The 13770-nt window shown below is 51.5% G+C and overlaps 10 protein-coding genes across 10 annotated transcripts; 5 read left to right on the forward strand and 5 right to left on the reverse strand.

Annotated features, from left to right (window-relative positions):
- Positions 1-19: 19 nt before the first annotated feature.
- SNOG_02193 (hypothetical protein) lies at positions 20-695 on the reverse strand (the record flags this gene model as incomplete). The annotated part of the gene is made up of 2 exons (XM_001792756.1): positions 20-507; positions 635-695. The coding sequence occupies 2 exons, from the start codon at positions 693-695 to the stop codon at positions 20-22; spliced, it is 549 nt and encodes a 182-aa protein (XP_001792808.1).
- Positions 696-1018: 323 nt separating this feature from the next.
- On the forward strand, positions 1019-1904 carry SNOG_02194 (hypothetical protein; the record flags this gene model as incomplete). Its single annotated transcript, XM_001792757.1, has 2 exons — positions 1019-1345; positions 1464-1904. The coding sequence occupies 2 exons, from the start codon at positions 1019-1021 to the stop codon at positions 1902-1904; spliced, it is 768 nt and encodes a 255-aa protein (XP_001792809.1).
- Positions 1479-1934, reverse strand: SNOG_02195 (hypothetical protein; the record flags this gene model as incomplete). Its single annotated transcript, XM_001792758.1, has 3 exons — positions 1479-1553; positions 1736-1791; positions 1925-1934. 3 exons carry the CDS (start codon positions 1932-1934, stop codon positions 1479-1481), a joined length of 141 nt encoding a protein of 46 aa, XP_001792810.1.
- A 714-nt stretch (positions 1935-2648) lies between these two features.
- On the reverse strand, positions 2649-5177 carry SNOG_02196 (hypothetical protein; the record flags this gene model as incomplete). Its single annotated transcript, XM_001792759.1, has 2 exons — positions 2649-4781; positions 5025-5177. The coding sequence occupies 2 exons, from the start codon at positions 5175-5177 to the stop codon at positions 2649-2651; spliced, it is 2286 nt and encodes a 761-aa protein (XP_001792811.1).
- Positions 5178-5401: 224 nt separating this feature from the next.
- Positions 5402-5682, forward strand: SNOG_02197 (hypothetical protein; the record flags this gene model as incomplete). Its single annotated transcript, XM_001792760.1, has 3 exons — positions 5402-5482; positions 5519-5584; positions 5611-5682. 3 exons carry the CDS (start codon positions 5402-5404, stop codon positions 5680-5682), a joined length of 219 nt encoding a protein of 72 aa, XP_001792812.1.
- A 1034-nt stretch (positions 5683-6716) lies between these two features.
- On the forward strand, positions 6717-7181 carry SNOG_02198 (hypothetical protein; the record flags this gene model as incomplete). The annotated part of the gene is made up of 1 exon (XM_001792761.1): positions 6717-7181. One exon carries the CDS (start codon positions 6717-6719, stop codon positions 7179-7181), a length of 465 nt encoding a protein of 154 aa, XP_001792813.1.
- An 845-nt stretch (positions 7182-8026) lies between these two features.
- Positions 8027-9529, forward strand: SNOG_20020 (hypothetical protein; the record flags this gene model as incomplete). Its single annotated transcript, XM_001792762.1, has 2 exons — positions 8027-8253; positions 8320-9529. The coding sequence occupies 2 exons, from the start codon at positions 8027-8029 to the stop codon at positions 9527-9529; spliced, it is 1437 nt and encodes a 478-aa protein (XP_001792814.1).
- Positions 9530-9612: 83 nt separating this feature from the next.
- On the reverse strand, positions 9613-10560 carry SNOG_02199 (hypothetical protein; the record flags this gene model as incomplete). The annotated part of the gene is made up of 1 exon (XM_001792763.1): positions 9613-10560. The coding sequence occupies one exon, from the start codon at positions 10558-10560 to the stop codon at positions 9613-9615; it is 948 nt and encodes a 315-aa protein (XP_001792815.1).
- Positions 10561-10888: 328 nt separating this feature from the next.
- On the reverse strand, positions 10889-12947 carry SNOG_02200 (hypothetical protein; the record flags this gene model as incomplete). The annotated part of the gene is made up of 3 exons (XM_001792764.1): positions 10889-11109; positions 11165-12742; positions 12795-12947. 3 exons carry the CDS (start codon positions 12945-12947, stop codon positions 10942-10944), a joined length of 1899 nt encoding a protein of 632 aa, XP_001792816.1. The 3' UTR covers positions 10889-10941.
- A 400-nt stretch (positions 12948-13347) lies between these two features.
- On the forward strand, positions 13348-13662 carry SNOG_02201 (hypothetical protein; the record flags this gene model as incomplete). Its single annotated transcript, XM_001792765.1, has 2 exons — positions 13348-13409; positions 13491-13662. The coding sequence occupies 2 exons, from the start codon at positions 13348-13350 to the stop codon at positions 13660-13662; spliced, it is 234 nt and encodes a 77-aa protein (XP_001792817.1).
- Between the last annotated feature and the right edge of the window lie 108 nt (positions 13663-13770).

The raw sequence follows: 13770 nt of genomic DNA on the forward strand, positions 1-13770 counted from the left end.
TGAAACCGTGATCTGGTTGTTATGACAGTGTTTGACGAGGGGCTCCTAGTGTTTTCATTCGAAGGGGGCAGCCGGCCAACGCGCATTGCAGCCTCACGTTAGAACAAGCATCGCCGGATACGGGCCGGAGCAATAAGCGTTGTGTGATGGTGAGGTGGCGCGGGGCTAAACGTCTCAGTATCTGGGCAAGCTTGAATGTCGCGCCAGGACTCTGGCTTTTTGCGGTCTTCTGGGGGACTTGGTCTAAACGACGCTGGACAGCATCGCAAAACTCCACGACTTGTACAACTCGTTCCTCGTTTCGAAGCCGGTCACCATCCTCGTCCCTTAGGTAGAGGAAATGATGATTGCCCAGCTTGACATCGCCTTCCTTCAAGCGCTTGCTTCGCTTTACGTTGTCGATCGCGAGCACTAGTCCATAGACGGGACGAGCTGAGATGTACTTGCGCACAGCCTCAAGAATGATGAAGAACTCGATGGGTGTAGGCGCGTCGCCTCTGCCATTAACTAGAACTCGGATGTAGTGCCCAGGCGCGAGACGATTACCGTCCTTGTGCCAAACTGTTTCGTCATGACAACTTCCTCATTTGGCGGTGCACCTTGCACAGAACGCGGGCGCTTCCTTAAACTTGACTCGCTATCCTCGAGGAGGCGCTCTGGGTGACTAGGTTAACTTGACGTTCCCCGGGAGGCATGATGACGATCATATTCGTCGAAGGAGAGTGTGGTATAGGTGGACAGGACGCGAAGGTTCTGACGCGCTACTGGCAATGGGAAGGCACGCGTGGAGTCGCTCCTTCCCCGCCAGATCAGAACGCCCGAAAACTCTGAGCCAACGCAATAGATCTGACTAATCAATAGGCTGCGTTCAGCGCAATCTTCCGCGGAGGGATGCTGGTCTTCGTCAGTTCTGCTTTGCTCACACACCCACACTTTACCCGCCCCGCCACACCTCCAACAGTCAAACGCTTCTTCGAGTTTACCTTCCACCCGACTTTTCTCAAGTTCCTCCAGTATCATGGAGAAGTACCAAGAAGAGACCAAAAGGAAAGACCAGAAGTTCTTGGAGATCAAGGCCACTCGCGACGCCATGCACGCACGCATGCAAAGATCAACGACCAAAATAGAGGCCGACATCGAGAATGCGAAAATGTTGCTAGAGTTCATTGAAGTCGACGAGATGAAGCTGCAGTTTAAGAGGACCACGAGAGCGAAAGTTCCAGAGCCCCCAGTGAAGAAAGGCGTCAGTATCAAAGACATCTTCGCAGTTCGCTCGCAAGCACCCACAAGTTCCAACGATGATGAGTCGCGCCGTGCGATGAGTTGGCCAGGAGATACCGCGCCGGTGAGATAACTACGCGTACACGGAAAGCATTATACTAACGTTTTATTCACAGCTACATTGGGCAACTTTGGCATGCGCCACATCTCAAGTTCCATTCATCTCAGGAGGGGACGAACAGCCTTACTTATCGTCTCTACAAGTTCCCATCGCTGAAGTGGAGGCTCTCTGGGCCAAGTTCGATGCGCAGGAAGAGGCTCACATCGCAGAGCTAGTCCAAATTAAGCATCAAACTGTGGTTGACACAGTTCAGCGATCCATTGGCGTTCCGTTCTCGGACTCTGAGTTGGAGAAGTTAGTCGACGGATTATGGCCACCTCTGGCAGAGCAAAAGTTGCTCGCTCTCTTCATTTATGTTTTGCTATCCAGGTCATCCAAATTTCATCAGCATACTGCTGTTGAGCGCTGCCTTGTGCGAGAGCTTTTTGTCTGGTGGTGTCGAGTCCTAGCTATAGTCAGAGTAGTTTTAGTTTCAAAAAAAGTTATTTCATCCTTCTTGACTTACACCATCACACTTATGAGAGCTTCTCTTCTTTTTTTTTTTCTTTTTTTTTTTTCGTGAAGACGTAAAGCTGAACACACAGCTGCTCATTGTGGTGTAAGTCAAGATGTGCATCAGATACGACCAAACCGTAGACCATACTGTTTTTGATAGCAAGGTGTTCATTAAAGGCTACAAGAGAGTGACACACGGCAAGCGTTGCCGGTCCATCACATGCGATGGCACCTGGATTGGCTTCGGCCCGTAGCACGGCTTCGCAAAATGACACAAAAGCAAGCAGACAAGAAACAGACATTGCAAAATCAAGAAGATGAGGGTAACACAACCATGTGAGCTGGGCGATGAGTCTTAGTTCTGTATATAGCATAAGAAGAGTAGCTTACATGCAAGTATGATAATCTTCGTTGCACAGCGCTCCTAACTTAGGCTCTAACTTAGGAAATTGCTTTAAATTCTCCTAATCTCTTTTTATAAGTAGCAGTGTCCCTTTAGTACTGCAGAGGCAAGGAAGTCTTTTGCTAGATAGACACTACCTTAGATACATTTAGATAAGACGGACGTAAATCCGAAGCACCTAATAATACTAAAGCAATTTTAGATTGCAATTATACTACTAAGTAGATATAGAAGGAAACATAGGTCGTCCAGATCATTAACACCAGCTTTACGCAGATGTTTCTGCTGATTCCAATGACAAGTAATTTCGTTGGCAATCGCCTTCAGGAAGAAGGCCGCCATCATCGCAAGGTATCTCCACTGGCTCCACTGGCCATCAACATAGTAGTAAAGGTACTAGAAAAAGCGCTAGATCAATACAAATTCGCACTCCTTGTCCCAGTCATGCATAGCTTCTCCATCCATCTTCCCATATATATAAGCCTCGCCAATGAATTCATAAACCTGTGGTAAGGAATGTTCACGTCGGTATGGGCGAAGAATGACCGGTACGCTACATCCAAGGAATATAGCAATCACGTCATCGACAAGGGTCCTAGGTGGTCCAAGGCCGACTAGTTCCCCATTCACAGGCGATGCTGACATAGGCGATTTCGATAGTACTGAGTCGGGATAACCTTGAAGAATGACCCTGTTCCAAGTCACAGCGCGGACACGCTCCAAATAGTCCTGCACAATACTTTGTTGACCTTTTATGTCATCTGCTTCGAGTAGCTCTTTCGTGTTGATGTGTCCGTTTGGTGTCTCATTCAGCAAGCAAAAAAGACAAGCCCGAGAATAGTATGTGGGCACTCCTTTCCCGTTGTGACCGCGGCCCGCTACCAGCGTACGGCAGAGCTGATCGGGAGCTGAGGGAGCTGAAAGCGAACGTTCTTCCTGAGTCCAACCGAGCTTTTCTATACCACGTTGTGGGATGACGCCATCGGGTATGGGATCTGATGTCCAGCCAACGACACCAATGAGGAAGCCATGAGCCTTCAAAGACATGCCCGAGACTACCATCTCAGAAGTGGACATGGAGACAAGTTTGCCCGGTGTATCGCTTGCTAGAGGTGTTTGAGTGATGTAGTCTCCAAACTTCACCTTCGGCTCGGTTCGTCCGGAAGCGCAATATGAACCTTCACCTGGAAGGCCAACGAAACTGTCGCCTGCTTTGCGTCCTCTGAATACCGCCTCACCGGCTCCATAAGACCCCTCTTCCGCTGTCAGAATCCAAGATGGCAGCTTCACAAGCCTTGGGGCTGCTGTTGGCCCTTTATCCCACTCATCCTCTTTCTCGCGAAGAGCCCAATGTCGACATATGATATCCATGGATTTCGAGTCTTCGATCGTCCATTCAAGAAAGCTCTGATAAACTTGAAACAGGTCCTGTTTGTAGTCTGGCGCTGGCGGCAGAGGTTTTTTACGTTTAGAGTTCAGCTCCTTTGATATGTTTCGTAGACAATTTATGGTATCGCGAGGATCTGAAGTGCTAAAACTAGCTAGCTGTGAAACCAGCTTCTCCAAACCCATGGTTGCTTCGTGCTTCCCGTCAGGTTTGCGTCGGAACAGCTCGCTTGTCATTTCAACGAGTAGGTTGGCTCCAAGTGGTTCCAGGTCAGATATTTGGCTACCAACGAGCCTGGAGTCCTGGAGTCTGGGCTGCAGCGACTTATAATAACGATGGAATATGCCAATAGCATCTCGAAAATCATCCCAGTGGACCGTGGAATGCCCACAGTGAACGGTAGCTTCCTGGGCCAGAGCCAGTTCTTGTATGACCCAACGTCGGGAGAACCAGCTCCACTTCAGTAGTTGGAAAAGGCTTGCCCATTGAGGGATAAACTTTTCTTCGGCGAGGAGCCTTGGTAGCTTCTTCAAATCGATGACTTCTTTGATGAATAACATCGCTTTGCTAGAATGGAAATCGGAATCCTCTGTGCCAAGCCAAATACAAACATTGTAGGCTTTGCGATAGATCTCATTCATCTTCTGCACCTGTTCGGACTTTTCGCTATCGTCTTGCTGATTGATACAAAGTGCATCGACCCAGAGCACCACGGGACTGTCGGAATGCCTCAATCGTTTCAGGGCACTGTGTAGATTTGGCCGCACATACAGTCGCGATATGCGACTCCCCTCCTGCGCCATCTTTGACAAGACGAGTTCATCCAAGGCTTTGATGACTTTATCACTCCAATTTTCTTGTATGATGATGCTGTGTTTTGTGTCCCCTTCTCCCCAATGATACGATAGGGCTTCATAGCTGTATTCCTCAGTACCGAGGTCGTGATCGCTCGCGACCTGCAGAACTGCATTGATCTCGTCGCTTTCGGGTCCAGGCTTGATTACCAATAGACGGACTTCATCAGATTCGATCCTGTTGTATTTGTATGCGTCCTTGAGCCTCTGAACTGCTGTTTGCCACTTTCCAGGGACTGGTCTCTCGCTGCCCAATAGGATTGCGTATATGCTTCTCGCTGTCCCTGAATACGGTCCGCTCTACTCTTTTTCTTTGCGTCAGTCCTGGAGGCATAGCTTGTTTGGATCGTCGGATGCCGGATGCATTAGGACCTCCATAGGCGTTTTCGGTCGGTATTGGCCATGGTAATCTGCTCTTGGGTATTTCAAGACTACCTAAAGCCGTGTTTGAGGAAGTCACTACAGAAAGTGCTGGAGTTGCTATCTGCGCATTGGGTATTCCATCAGGACATGAATGAGTGCAGGAGGGTATGGGTTACGAACCTCATCTACGGCTGCTCTGTCGAGATATTCTGCACCCACAATGGTGTCGCTATGGCCATTATGGCCATTACTGGGCACGCTCCCTCTTCTGGCAACCTTGAATGGTTCATGAGATGCCTGGTCTGTTGCAGGTCGCTTTCTGGGTGGTGTCATGATGAATAGGATATCATCGTTCCTTACTCAGAGGCGCAACCAGAGCGCGATCTTCTTTATATGTACCCGTGGTATAATACCGATAGAAGGCATAGTGTGGCCTTTGGGGGCCAGTCATCCCGTCCCATGCTTCCACGGCGAAGACCAAGATAGTAGTCATCGGCTGTAGCCGAGTAAGCTGAGTTGGGTCCAGGTTCACAAACGCATGGTCAAACCACATAAACATGCACCCCATTACCCGCTCCTATGAAAGTGCGAAGAATGTGATGATCTCGTGCACCCTTGACGTCGCTGGTCAACGCATGGTGTGTGATCAATCATCTTGGATACTGTCATCGAAGTGTTGCGAAGTGTCCGTTGTGGAGCAATGGTGCGATAATGCGCAGAAGATCTTCCATAAGTGGTATGTAAGCCCGACATGTGCTCTTTGCAGATTGTTGAAGGCCAGAGCGGTCCTAGTCAAGGTGTGCTCGAGGCAAAGCACCGCATGTATGCGTCAAGCTAAGACAGCCACAATATCGTCGAATACCACCAACCTGATGTGGTTCCATAGGCTATAATTCATCTTGGAGCTCTACTGGCCACGCAAGACCTGGCAATCCTGTGGCAGGATGGGTTCTAGCACCAATGTAACGTAACGTTGGAATATCCAGCCTTGCCAGCCAGACGATCGCGCAAGAGACAGCAAAGAAATGGGATGGGCAGACCGACTACCTGTAGCGCCACAGATATCAGTATAAAGAATTGCTGTCTCCTGGGACCGAGATATTTCGGAAAATGTAGAATCAGAGATAGCGAGGATGTAGGGATTGACACGGAGGTCCTCCACCTTCAGCCTTCCAACATGCGATGTGATCGGCGCTTGGGGCGGCACAGGCCCGCCCCTACCTCCCCAAGTCGTTCTTGCCCCCACCTACCCTTCCCTGTTCCTGCACCTCGACCCCAAAAATTCATGCATCATGCAAACCTCGACTAGCCGAGCTGTCCTGTCTGGTGAATGTCCGTTGTTCGCAAAAGGACGCGGTGTGAAGTGCCGCGAACCGCGCCTGCCCTTGGACACCGATCACTGACAGCCTGACAGCCATGGCTAAGGCTGTAACTTACAACTTTGGAGATTCTCAGCCACTGATGACCCGCTGATAATACATCAGCTCTGCCCAGGCTACAATCTGACATGAGAGTCTGCAAAGCGTGTGTGCGAACTGTTGGCGCGCCTTGTGACGCCCTTTGATGCTCAATATCAGCCATGCAGCCTGGACGCAGCCTTCTTGATAGTAGCCTCGAACAATTTCACTTTTTACGTTGACCGCGAAGTGGCTAAGCAAGAAGGCTGAACCCCGCGTCTTTCTCGTTGGCTTTTTTCTGCCTGAGCTTCGACTCAGTCTCTGGTAATGACAGGCATGACTTGATAGGTCTGCCTCGCGACCGCGGATTGCTGAACATGTGCGCAAATCATGCACGACTCCGCCACGTCAGTTGAATACTCAAAAGAGACCCTTTACGGCCCCCAACAGTGATACTACCACTTCCTATTCCATCATGGATCCTCTCAGCATCACTGCAAATATTATAACGGTCTTGCATGTCGCCAACTCGATTATCTCTGTGTGCTACGAGGTACGGTCAGCAATCAAGCAGAGCCCCTGGTCTCTTACACGAACCATCGACGAGCTCAGGGACCTTCGCAACGTTTTGGAAAGTCTCGAAACAGCTTACAATGCACTCGACCGCGCCAAGAGCGTCGATGAGACCAGAGTTCGCTCATTTCGATTACTGTGTGATTCTGAGGCGAGTCCGCTAGCTCGATGCTTGCAGGAGCTCTCAATGCTAGAGAGAAAGATCACCAAGAATGGCAGAGGGACACCAAAGCTGTTTTCCAAAGCACACGCGATCACACAGGTTATTGGCTGGCAATTGAAAGAGAACGATGCAAGACTGTCGTTGGAGCGAATTGAGCGTTGCAAGAACACAATCATACTTGCCCTCACCGCTGATGAGACGTAGGCTCCGCTCTCATATGTAATACGCACGTTCCAAAGCTAACAACGCTTGCAGCACACTTCTGATTGACATCAAGGCCATGACTGCAAGTCTGAGTGAAAGTACAGCCTTGATGAACGATAATGTTTCGCGAATACTCGTACGAATACAAAGTTCCGAAATGGGCATGTCACTCCTCGTTCACTTCTTATATACACTGACGGATGTAGATGATAAATCACGAGCCATTACGCGCTGGCTTGCACCGATCAACCCATGGGAGAGCCATAACGCAGCAGTTGCATCCCGTCAGCCTGACACAGGTGGCTGGTTAATACAGTCAAAGGCTTTCCAAAACTGGTCAATGTCAAAGAGTGGTGGTCTATGGCTGAGTGGATTCCGTAGGTTATAATATCTGTGTAGAGTGACGGCCTCTGCTAACACCGTATCAGCTGGTTCTGGAAAGACCATCTTGTTGTGAGTGGAGAACATGATGATTACTACATGTGCGCTGACTTTACCACAGCGCAAACGTCATCCTGTCATTGCAAGATCAGATAACGAGCTCGCCGCAACGGACAGTTGCAGCGTTCTTCTACTGCGATTTCCGACAGCGCGAGTCACAAGACCCAATAAACATTCTAGGCTCATTGGCAGCTCAAATCTGTTACCAGTCAGAGTCCTATCCTAGTGAGCTGGAACTGGCCTTCCAGCACAGTCTCCATTCTGGTAAACGGCCAAGTATCGCATTACTCAGAGATGCACTTTGCGCTTTGTCAGCATCAGCGAGAATTGTTCTTCTGGTAGATGCAATTGACGAGTGTAGCGAGCGACAGGAGTTGCTGAGTACCTTCAATTACCTACTAGACATGTCAGCGAACATTACCATCTTGCTCACCAGTCGGCACGAGCTCGATATACAAGACGCTCTGGTGCCATTTGAGCACGTCAGGATCGAGGATTGGATCAAAGAGATTGATGAAGACATCGAGACGTACATCAACTACAGATTGGAAAGTGATCTACGTCTGTCGCGACTCAAGCCATCAATTAAGGATGAAGTTCGAGACAGCATACATGGAAAGTCACATGGCATGTAAGTGATACACAGACTAAGCCTGATTGTCAATTAACACCCCAGGTTTCGCCTCGTTCAATGTAGTCTAGACGGCGTGTCAGCGCTGCGAACTGTCCGTGACATACGCACCGCGCTCCAACACATTCCTCACGAACTCGGGCAAACGTATGAAAATATCCTGGTTCGTGTATCCGCAGCTGATGCAGCTATCGTACGCAAGATCCTGCTCTGGCTTTGCTTCACCATGCTGCCGATAACCTTGGACGAGCTACACTCCGCCATCGCAATCGAGCATGGCCTGGATGAGCTAGATGAAGATTCGTGTCTTAGCAGTGCTCAGGAGATCGTTGCAGTTTGCGGATGTCTTATCACAGTGTCGACTACTGGCTACGTTCGCCTCGCTCACTTGTCTGTCAAAGATTACCTGCTCTCAGAAGGCATTCGTAATGGACCCGCATCGTCCTTTGCGCTCGGCCAATTAGCTGGTAATTGCGAACTCGCCCTGGATTGCTTCACATACCTATCGTACGGCAGCTTCCGCAGCGGGCCGTCCTGCTCAGAGGAAGATTTCGCGCTTCGTTTGAAGAACTATCCATTCCTCCGCCACGCGGCCACGACATGGACATACTACCTACGCGCGACCGAAGTAGCGGGAGAACCTTCAATCCAACTTGATGAAAAGATCCTGAGCTTCTTCTCGCCAGAGACTAGCCGGGCTTTCATGTCCTGGGTACAAGTGCTAAACGCAGGCTCTTCTTCAGGCGGAAGCAGCTGGACTTCGTATCCGAAACATGCTACCACGTTATACTACGCCGCATCGTTCGGTCTGCTCGAAGTGACTCAACATCTCATTGAAGCAGGTGTTGATCTGAACACACCAGCCAGTCGCTATGGAGGTACAGCATTACATGGCGCGGTTTGTCGCAATCACATACCAATCGTACGCGCCCTGTTAGAAGCCGGTGCAGACGCCGGGCAGAGTGATTGGGATAAAGTCACTCCACTGCACACAGCGGCGGTGGAAGGTTATGTTGATTGCGCAATACTACTGCTTCAATATGGCGCAGACAGGAATGCCTTGGACAAAGCTGGTGAGAAACCGATCGATTGGGCTATCAAAGGCGAGCAGGAGTGTCAAAAGATTTTGGAGACCAAATTGGGGATGCTAGACGCGGATATGGTAGGTCCGTTGTTAGCTGATCTCAAATTTCGCAGAAAGATCGCTGCGAATGCTTCCGAAGTGAAGGTGTGGGCTGGATGGGATGGGAAATACATCCCCGAATGGTCCAAGTAAAGATGATCTGATTATGGCTGCAGGGAATGATCATGTTCTATGGCTTATTATGTTTCCAGTCTCGATTTCTTAACCTATAATAACTACTTCTCCCCCTTGGGCACCCCCATCCCATGCATCCCCCTATACCTACTCCTTTCACTCTCCCTCCACCCACCTAATACCTCCCCCCTAACCTCCTCCCCGATCTCCCAAACCTCCACCCGAATCGGCCTACACGTACCCTTCATCCCCTCCTCCCCACCCGCCTCCTCCTCCTCCGCCTGCGTCCACCCCCACCTCGACAAATCGCCGCCCGGACACGTACTCAACGCACACAACAAATCCGTCTCGGCGAACCACTCCACATAACTCTCCTTCGTCGCCGGACTAGCCTCCATGAAATACCTGCCCTGACCATCCAACCCGGTAGTCTGAAACACATTGAGCACATCATGCACGTCAAACTCGGTCAAGCCGTAGGGCAGCACCGCCCGCACGAGATTCGAATGGCAGTGGAAATCATACTCCGCGCCAGTGAGCATATGAGAAACATACGGATCGCACCGCGTCCCGAGTAAGTCATGCGTGCGTCCGCCCCATCTCGTCAGCTGCCCGCGCTCATCGCTCGCCGCCGCGCGAGTGTCTGGCGCGTCGGAAAGTAAACACCCATCCTTAAGCATCCCGCACAAAGGCCGCATGAATGGGAGATTACTCCACAGGCGGTCGCCTTCGCGCACATGACTCCCTTGCAACTGTCTCGTGCGCGCGGCCCAGAATCTTTCGCGGGGATCGTGTTGCGCCCAGATGTTTAGGTCGCCGACTTGGGGGCCCGAGGGGGTGGAGAGGCGCCAGATCTGGCCGGCGGAGACTTTCCAGGCTTTTCCGCTGCGCGGGGGGATGAGGAAGTCTTGTTTCTTGATCAAGTTGGTCGGGTTGAGGTTTCTAAGCTTGGTGTAGAGGACGGTGGGAGGGTGTAGGGGAGAGGAGGCGTGGGTGGGGAAATAGGCTGGGGCGGGGGGAGTAGGTTCTTGTTGACGATTTGAAGCCATGGTTTGTTGAAGTTTGGTTTGCGGTTTGATGTGGTGATTTGACTTGGTGATAGTTGTGGTTGGGGTTTGATATTGAGGATAGTATGTATGAGCCGCGGATAAGCGATGGTAGGAAACCCGGTATCGGACGTCTTCATGCAGTGTGGAGTATCGCTGACTGTAGGGCGTGCTACTGGCTTCGCATGCACGCGAGTATGACAAACCAATGCCATTCTACTCCTCAAAGCATGAAAGGAGAATGTGGAGACTGCATTATGTGGAAGCGGAGCAATGCAATCAACAACGAACCAGATAGCACAATCACCTATTTCGCCTCTCATGTAGAATCTCTTGAACAATTTTCTTCTTATATGCTACTTTTTGCTCATATGTTCCATCCACCTAAACACCCGCACTTTTAACCTCCGCCCCCTCGCCATTAACCTGCTTCTCCAACTTATCCACAACACTCTCTTTCCTCGGCGGGCTATCCTCCGGGCTCGGAATCTCCAGGGTATTCGATCTCTTCGGCCTGAACGGAATGGGCGTCGTGGGTCTCGAGGAAAGGAACTGTTCCTTGAATTAGCAATGGCCTTGCACACGCTAGAAAAGTGGATGGACTCACCGAACTCGCCGCACTCAACAGCGCTATCAAACTCGCCTGTACAACATCCTGATGAATGCCCACACCCCAAACCTTAACGCTGCTCTGCGCCGCCGTGCAGCCAATGTACGTCGCGGCCTTGGCGTCTTTGCTTGTTCCAATAGTGTGCTCGTTGTAATCCACGACATCGAGCTCGATGCCCAGACCCCTCAGGGCGTCGACGAGAGAACTCAGCGCGCCGTTACCAGTACCTTGAAGCTGGTGCTCCACATGGTCGATCTCAATTACGCCCTTGAAGATACGGCGCAGATTGCGCGAAGACTGCGTCTTTCCTTCCTGCGGCGGCGCGGGAGACTTTGAGCGATCGGCTGTGATTTCGTAGTCGACGAGCTGGAAGCGGGGATTGCGCTTGAGGTGGTAGGCTTCCTCGAAGAGGGCGACGATTTCCGAGGGACGCAGTTCGCGGCCAAGCATATCCGTCTCCTTTTGCACGACTTTGGAAAACGCGATTTGCAGGCCTCGCGGCAGGTCAAGCTCGAGCTGGCGCTGGATGATCCATGCGACACCACCTTTGCCGGACTGGCTGTTGACGCGGATGATGGCTTCGTAGGTTCGTCCGATGTCCTGAGGGTCGAGGGGGAGGTAGGGGATTTGCCATCTTGACTCGTTGGTTGCGCCTTCCTTCTTGCGCTTCTGGAAGCCCTTTTTGATGGCGTCTTGATGCGAGCCGCTGAAGGCGCAGACGACGAGCTGGCCTCCGTATGGTGCGCGAGGGTGGATGGGGATCTTGTTGCATGTCTCGACCATGTCGATGATGGACTTGAGGTCGGAGAAGTCGATGCCGGGGTGTACGCCTTGTGTGTAGAGATTGAGTCCTAGAGTGACGAGATCCACGTTTCCAGTGCGCTCGCCGTTGCCAAACAGCGTACCTTCCACGCGATCTGCGCCAGCCATTTGTGCCAACTCCGCCGCTGCGACTGCGCATCCACGGTCATTGTGCGGGTGCAGAGACACGCAAATCTTCTCGCGTTCCGTGATGTTCTTGCAAAAGTACTCGATCTGGTCGGCGTACACATTCGGCGTCGCCATCTCGACCGTCGCGGGCAGGTTGAAAATGAGGGGCTTCTCAACACTCGGTTCCCACGCCGCCTTGACGGCCTCACACACCCTGATGACGAACTCTGGTGACGAGTCGGAGAAGGTCTCTGGTGAGAACTCGTATGCCCACTCAGTGCCCGCCTGCTCAGGGTCGTCCTTTGTTATCGAGCGCGCGTACTTTGTGCACTCGACGGCCAGCGCGACCGTCTCTTCATCGTTCATATTGAAGACAATCTGCTGAAAGCACGGGCTTGTCGCGAGGTAGAGGTGGAGAATGGCCTTCTTCGCGCCTTTGAGGGAATCGACGGTGCGGCGGATGAGCTCTTTGCGACATGGCGAGAGGACCTGTACCCAGACGTCGTCGGGCACGATGCCGGGTGTTTGTATGAGGCGCTGGGTGAAGTCGAAGTCGGTTTGCGAAGCCGAGGGGAACGAGACTTCAATTTCCTTGTAGCCGAGCTTGACGAGCATCTGGAAGTACTCCCATTTCTGCGTGCCGTCCTGCGCGTCGTGTTGGTGTTGTCGCGTGCGGTGGATGTGGGGGTGCACTTACCATGGGATCGACCAGACTCTGGTTGCCATCGCGCAAATCGGTCGACAGCCAGCGCGGCGGCTTGTCAATGGTTTTGCTCGGCCACGTCCTGTCTGGGAGGTTCAATGGCTGGAACTTTTTGTATTTCGTCGAGGGGTCCTTGAGCATTGGCATTTTGGGCGACGTGCAACTTTTCTTTTTTGCGGCGCAATTCCGCTGCGATGTGATGCGGGGGTCTGTTATATAAAATCACAACCTGAGACGGGAAGGAGCCAGCTGAACAGAGGTAAGAGAAGAAAGATGGGGTATCAAAGGTCAAAGGGCGAAGAGTCAGCCCAAGCAAAACTATGAATCACAAGCAATGCAAAAAATCTGGTGCTCGGTATAACTAGCCAGCAGCCCCAATGGCATATGACGCGCTGCGGGCACTAAAATGTGCGGGGGCCCAGAGACGAGCATGCGAAATCGGCGGGTAAGCCAGGGCCCCAACGAATGAAGATAGTCGTGATTAATTGTATACGAACACCACCACGTAGGCGTACATCGTGAGGTCCGCGGTGCTAGACACATCGTCATGTCTGCACCCTTGACCGTGCTCGAGCAGGTTTCTCAAGCATCGTGGCAGCACGGATACGAGTAGCAATCAGGCACGAGAATGGATACTTCAGCCATACGAGAACAAAACGTACTACTGCATGCACACCTACGCCATTGAAGACTTTGCAGTTCCAGACGCCCATGGCCAAGCGTTGCGGCTGATGCACTGCTTCCGGTTTTGGACGTGGCAGCTGATGGTCCGAAGACGAGGAGTCGTTTGGAGTTGGTATATTTCCCCAAGGAGAAGAACACAATTTGGGCCAGAGAGTGGTATTCCCATGTTCGCTCGTGAACGCCGCGAAGGTACACTTCATTCAGTGATCTCCAATCCATCCTGCCCTATTAAAGACACGTCCGGCATGTCCTACAAAAGCGGCACCCTCAACCCACAACAATCCAC

The sequence above is a fragment of the Parastagonospora nodorum genome, assembly GCF_000146915.1.
Source record: "Parastagonospora nodorum SN15 chromosome Unknown scaffold_3, whole genome shotgun sequence".
Taxonomy (NCBI): Eukaryota; Fungi; Ascomycota; class Dothideomycetes; order Pleosporales; family Phaeosphaeriaceae; genus Parastagonospora; species Parastagonospora nodorum.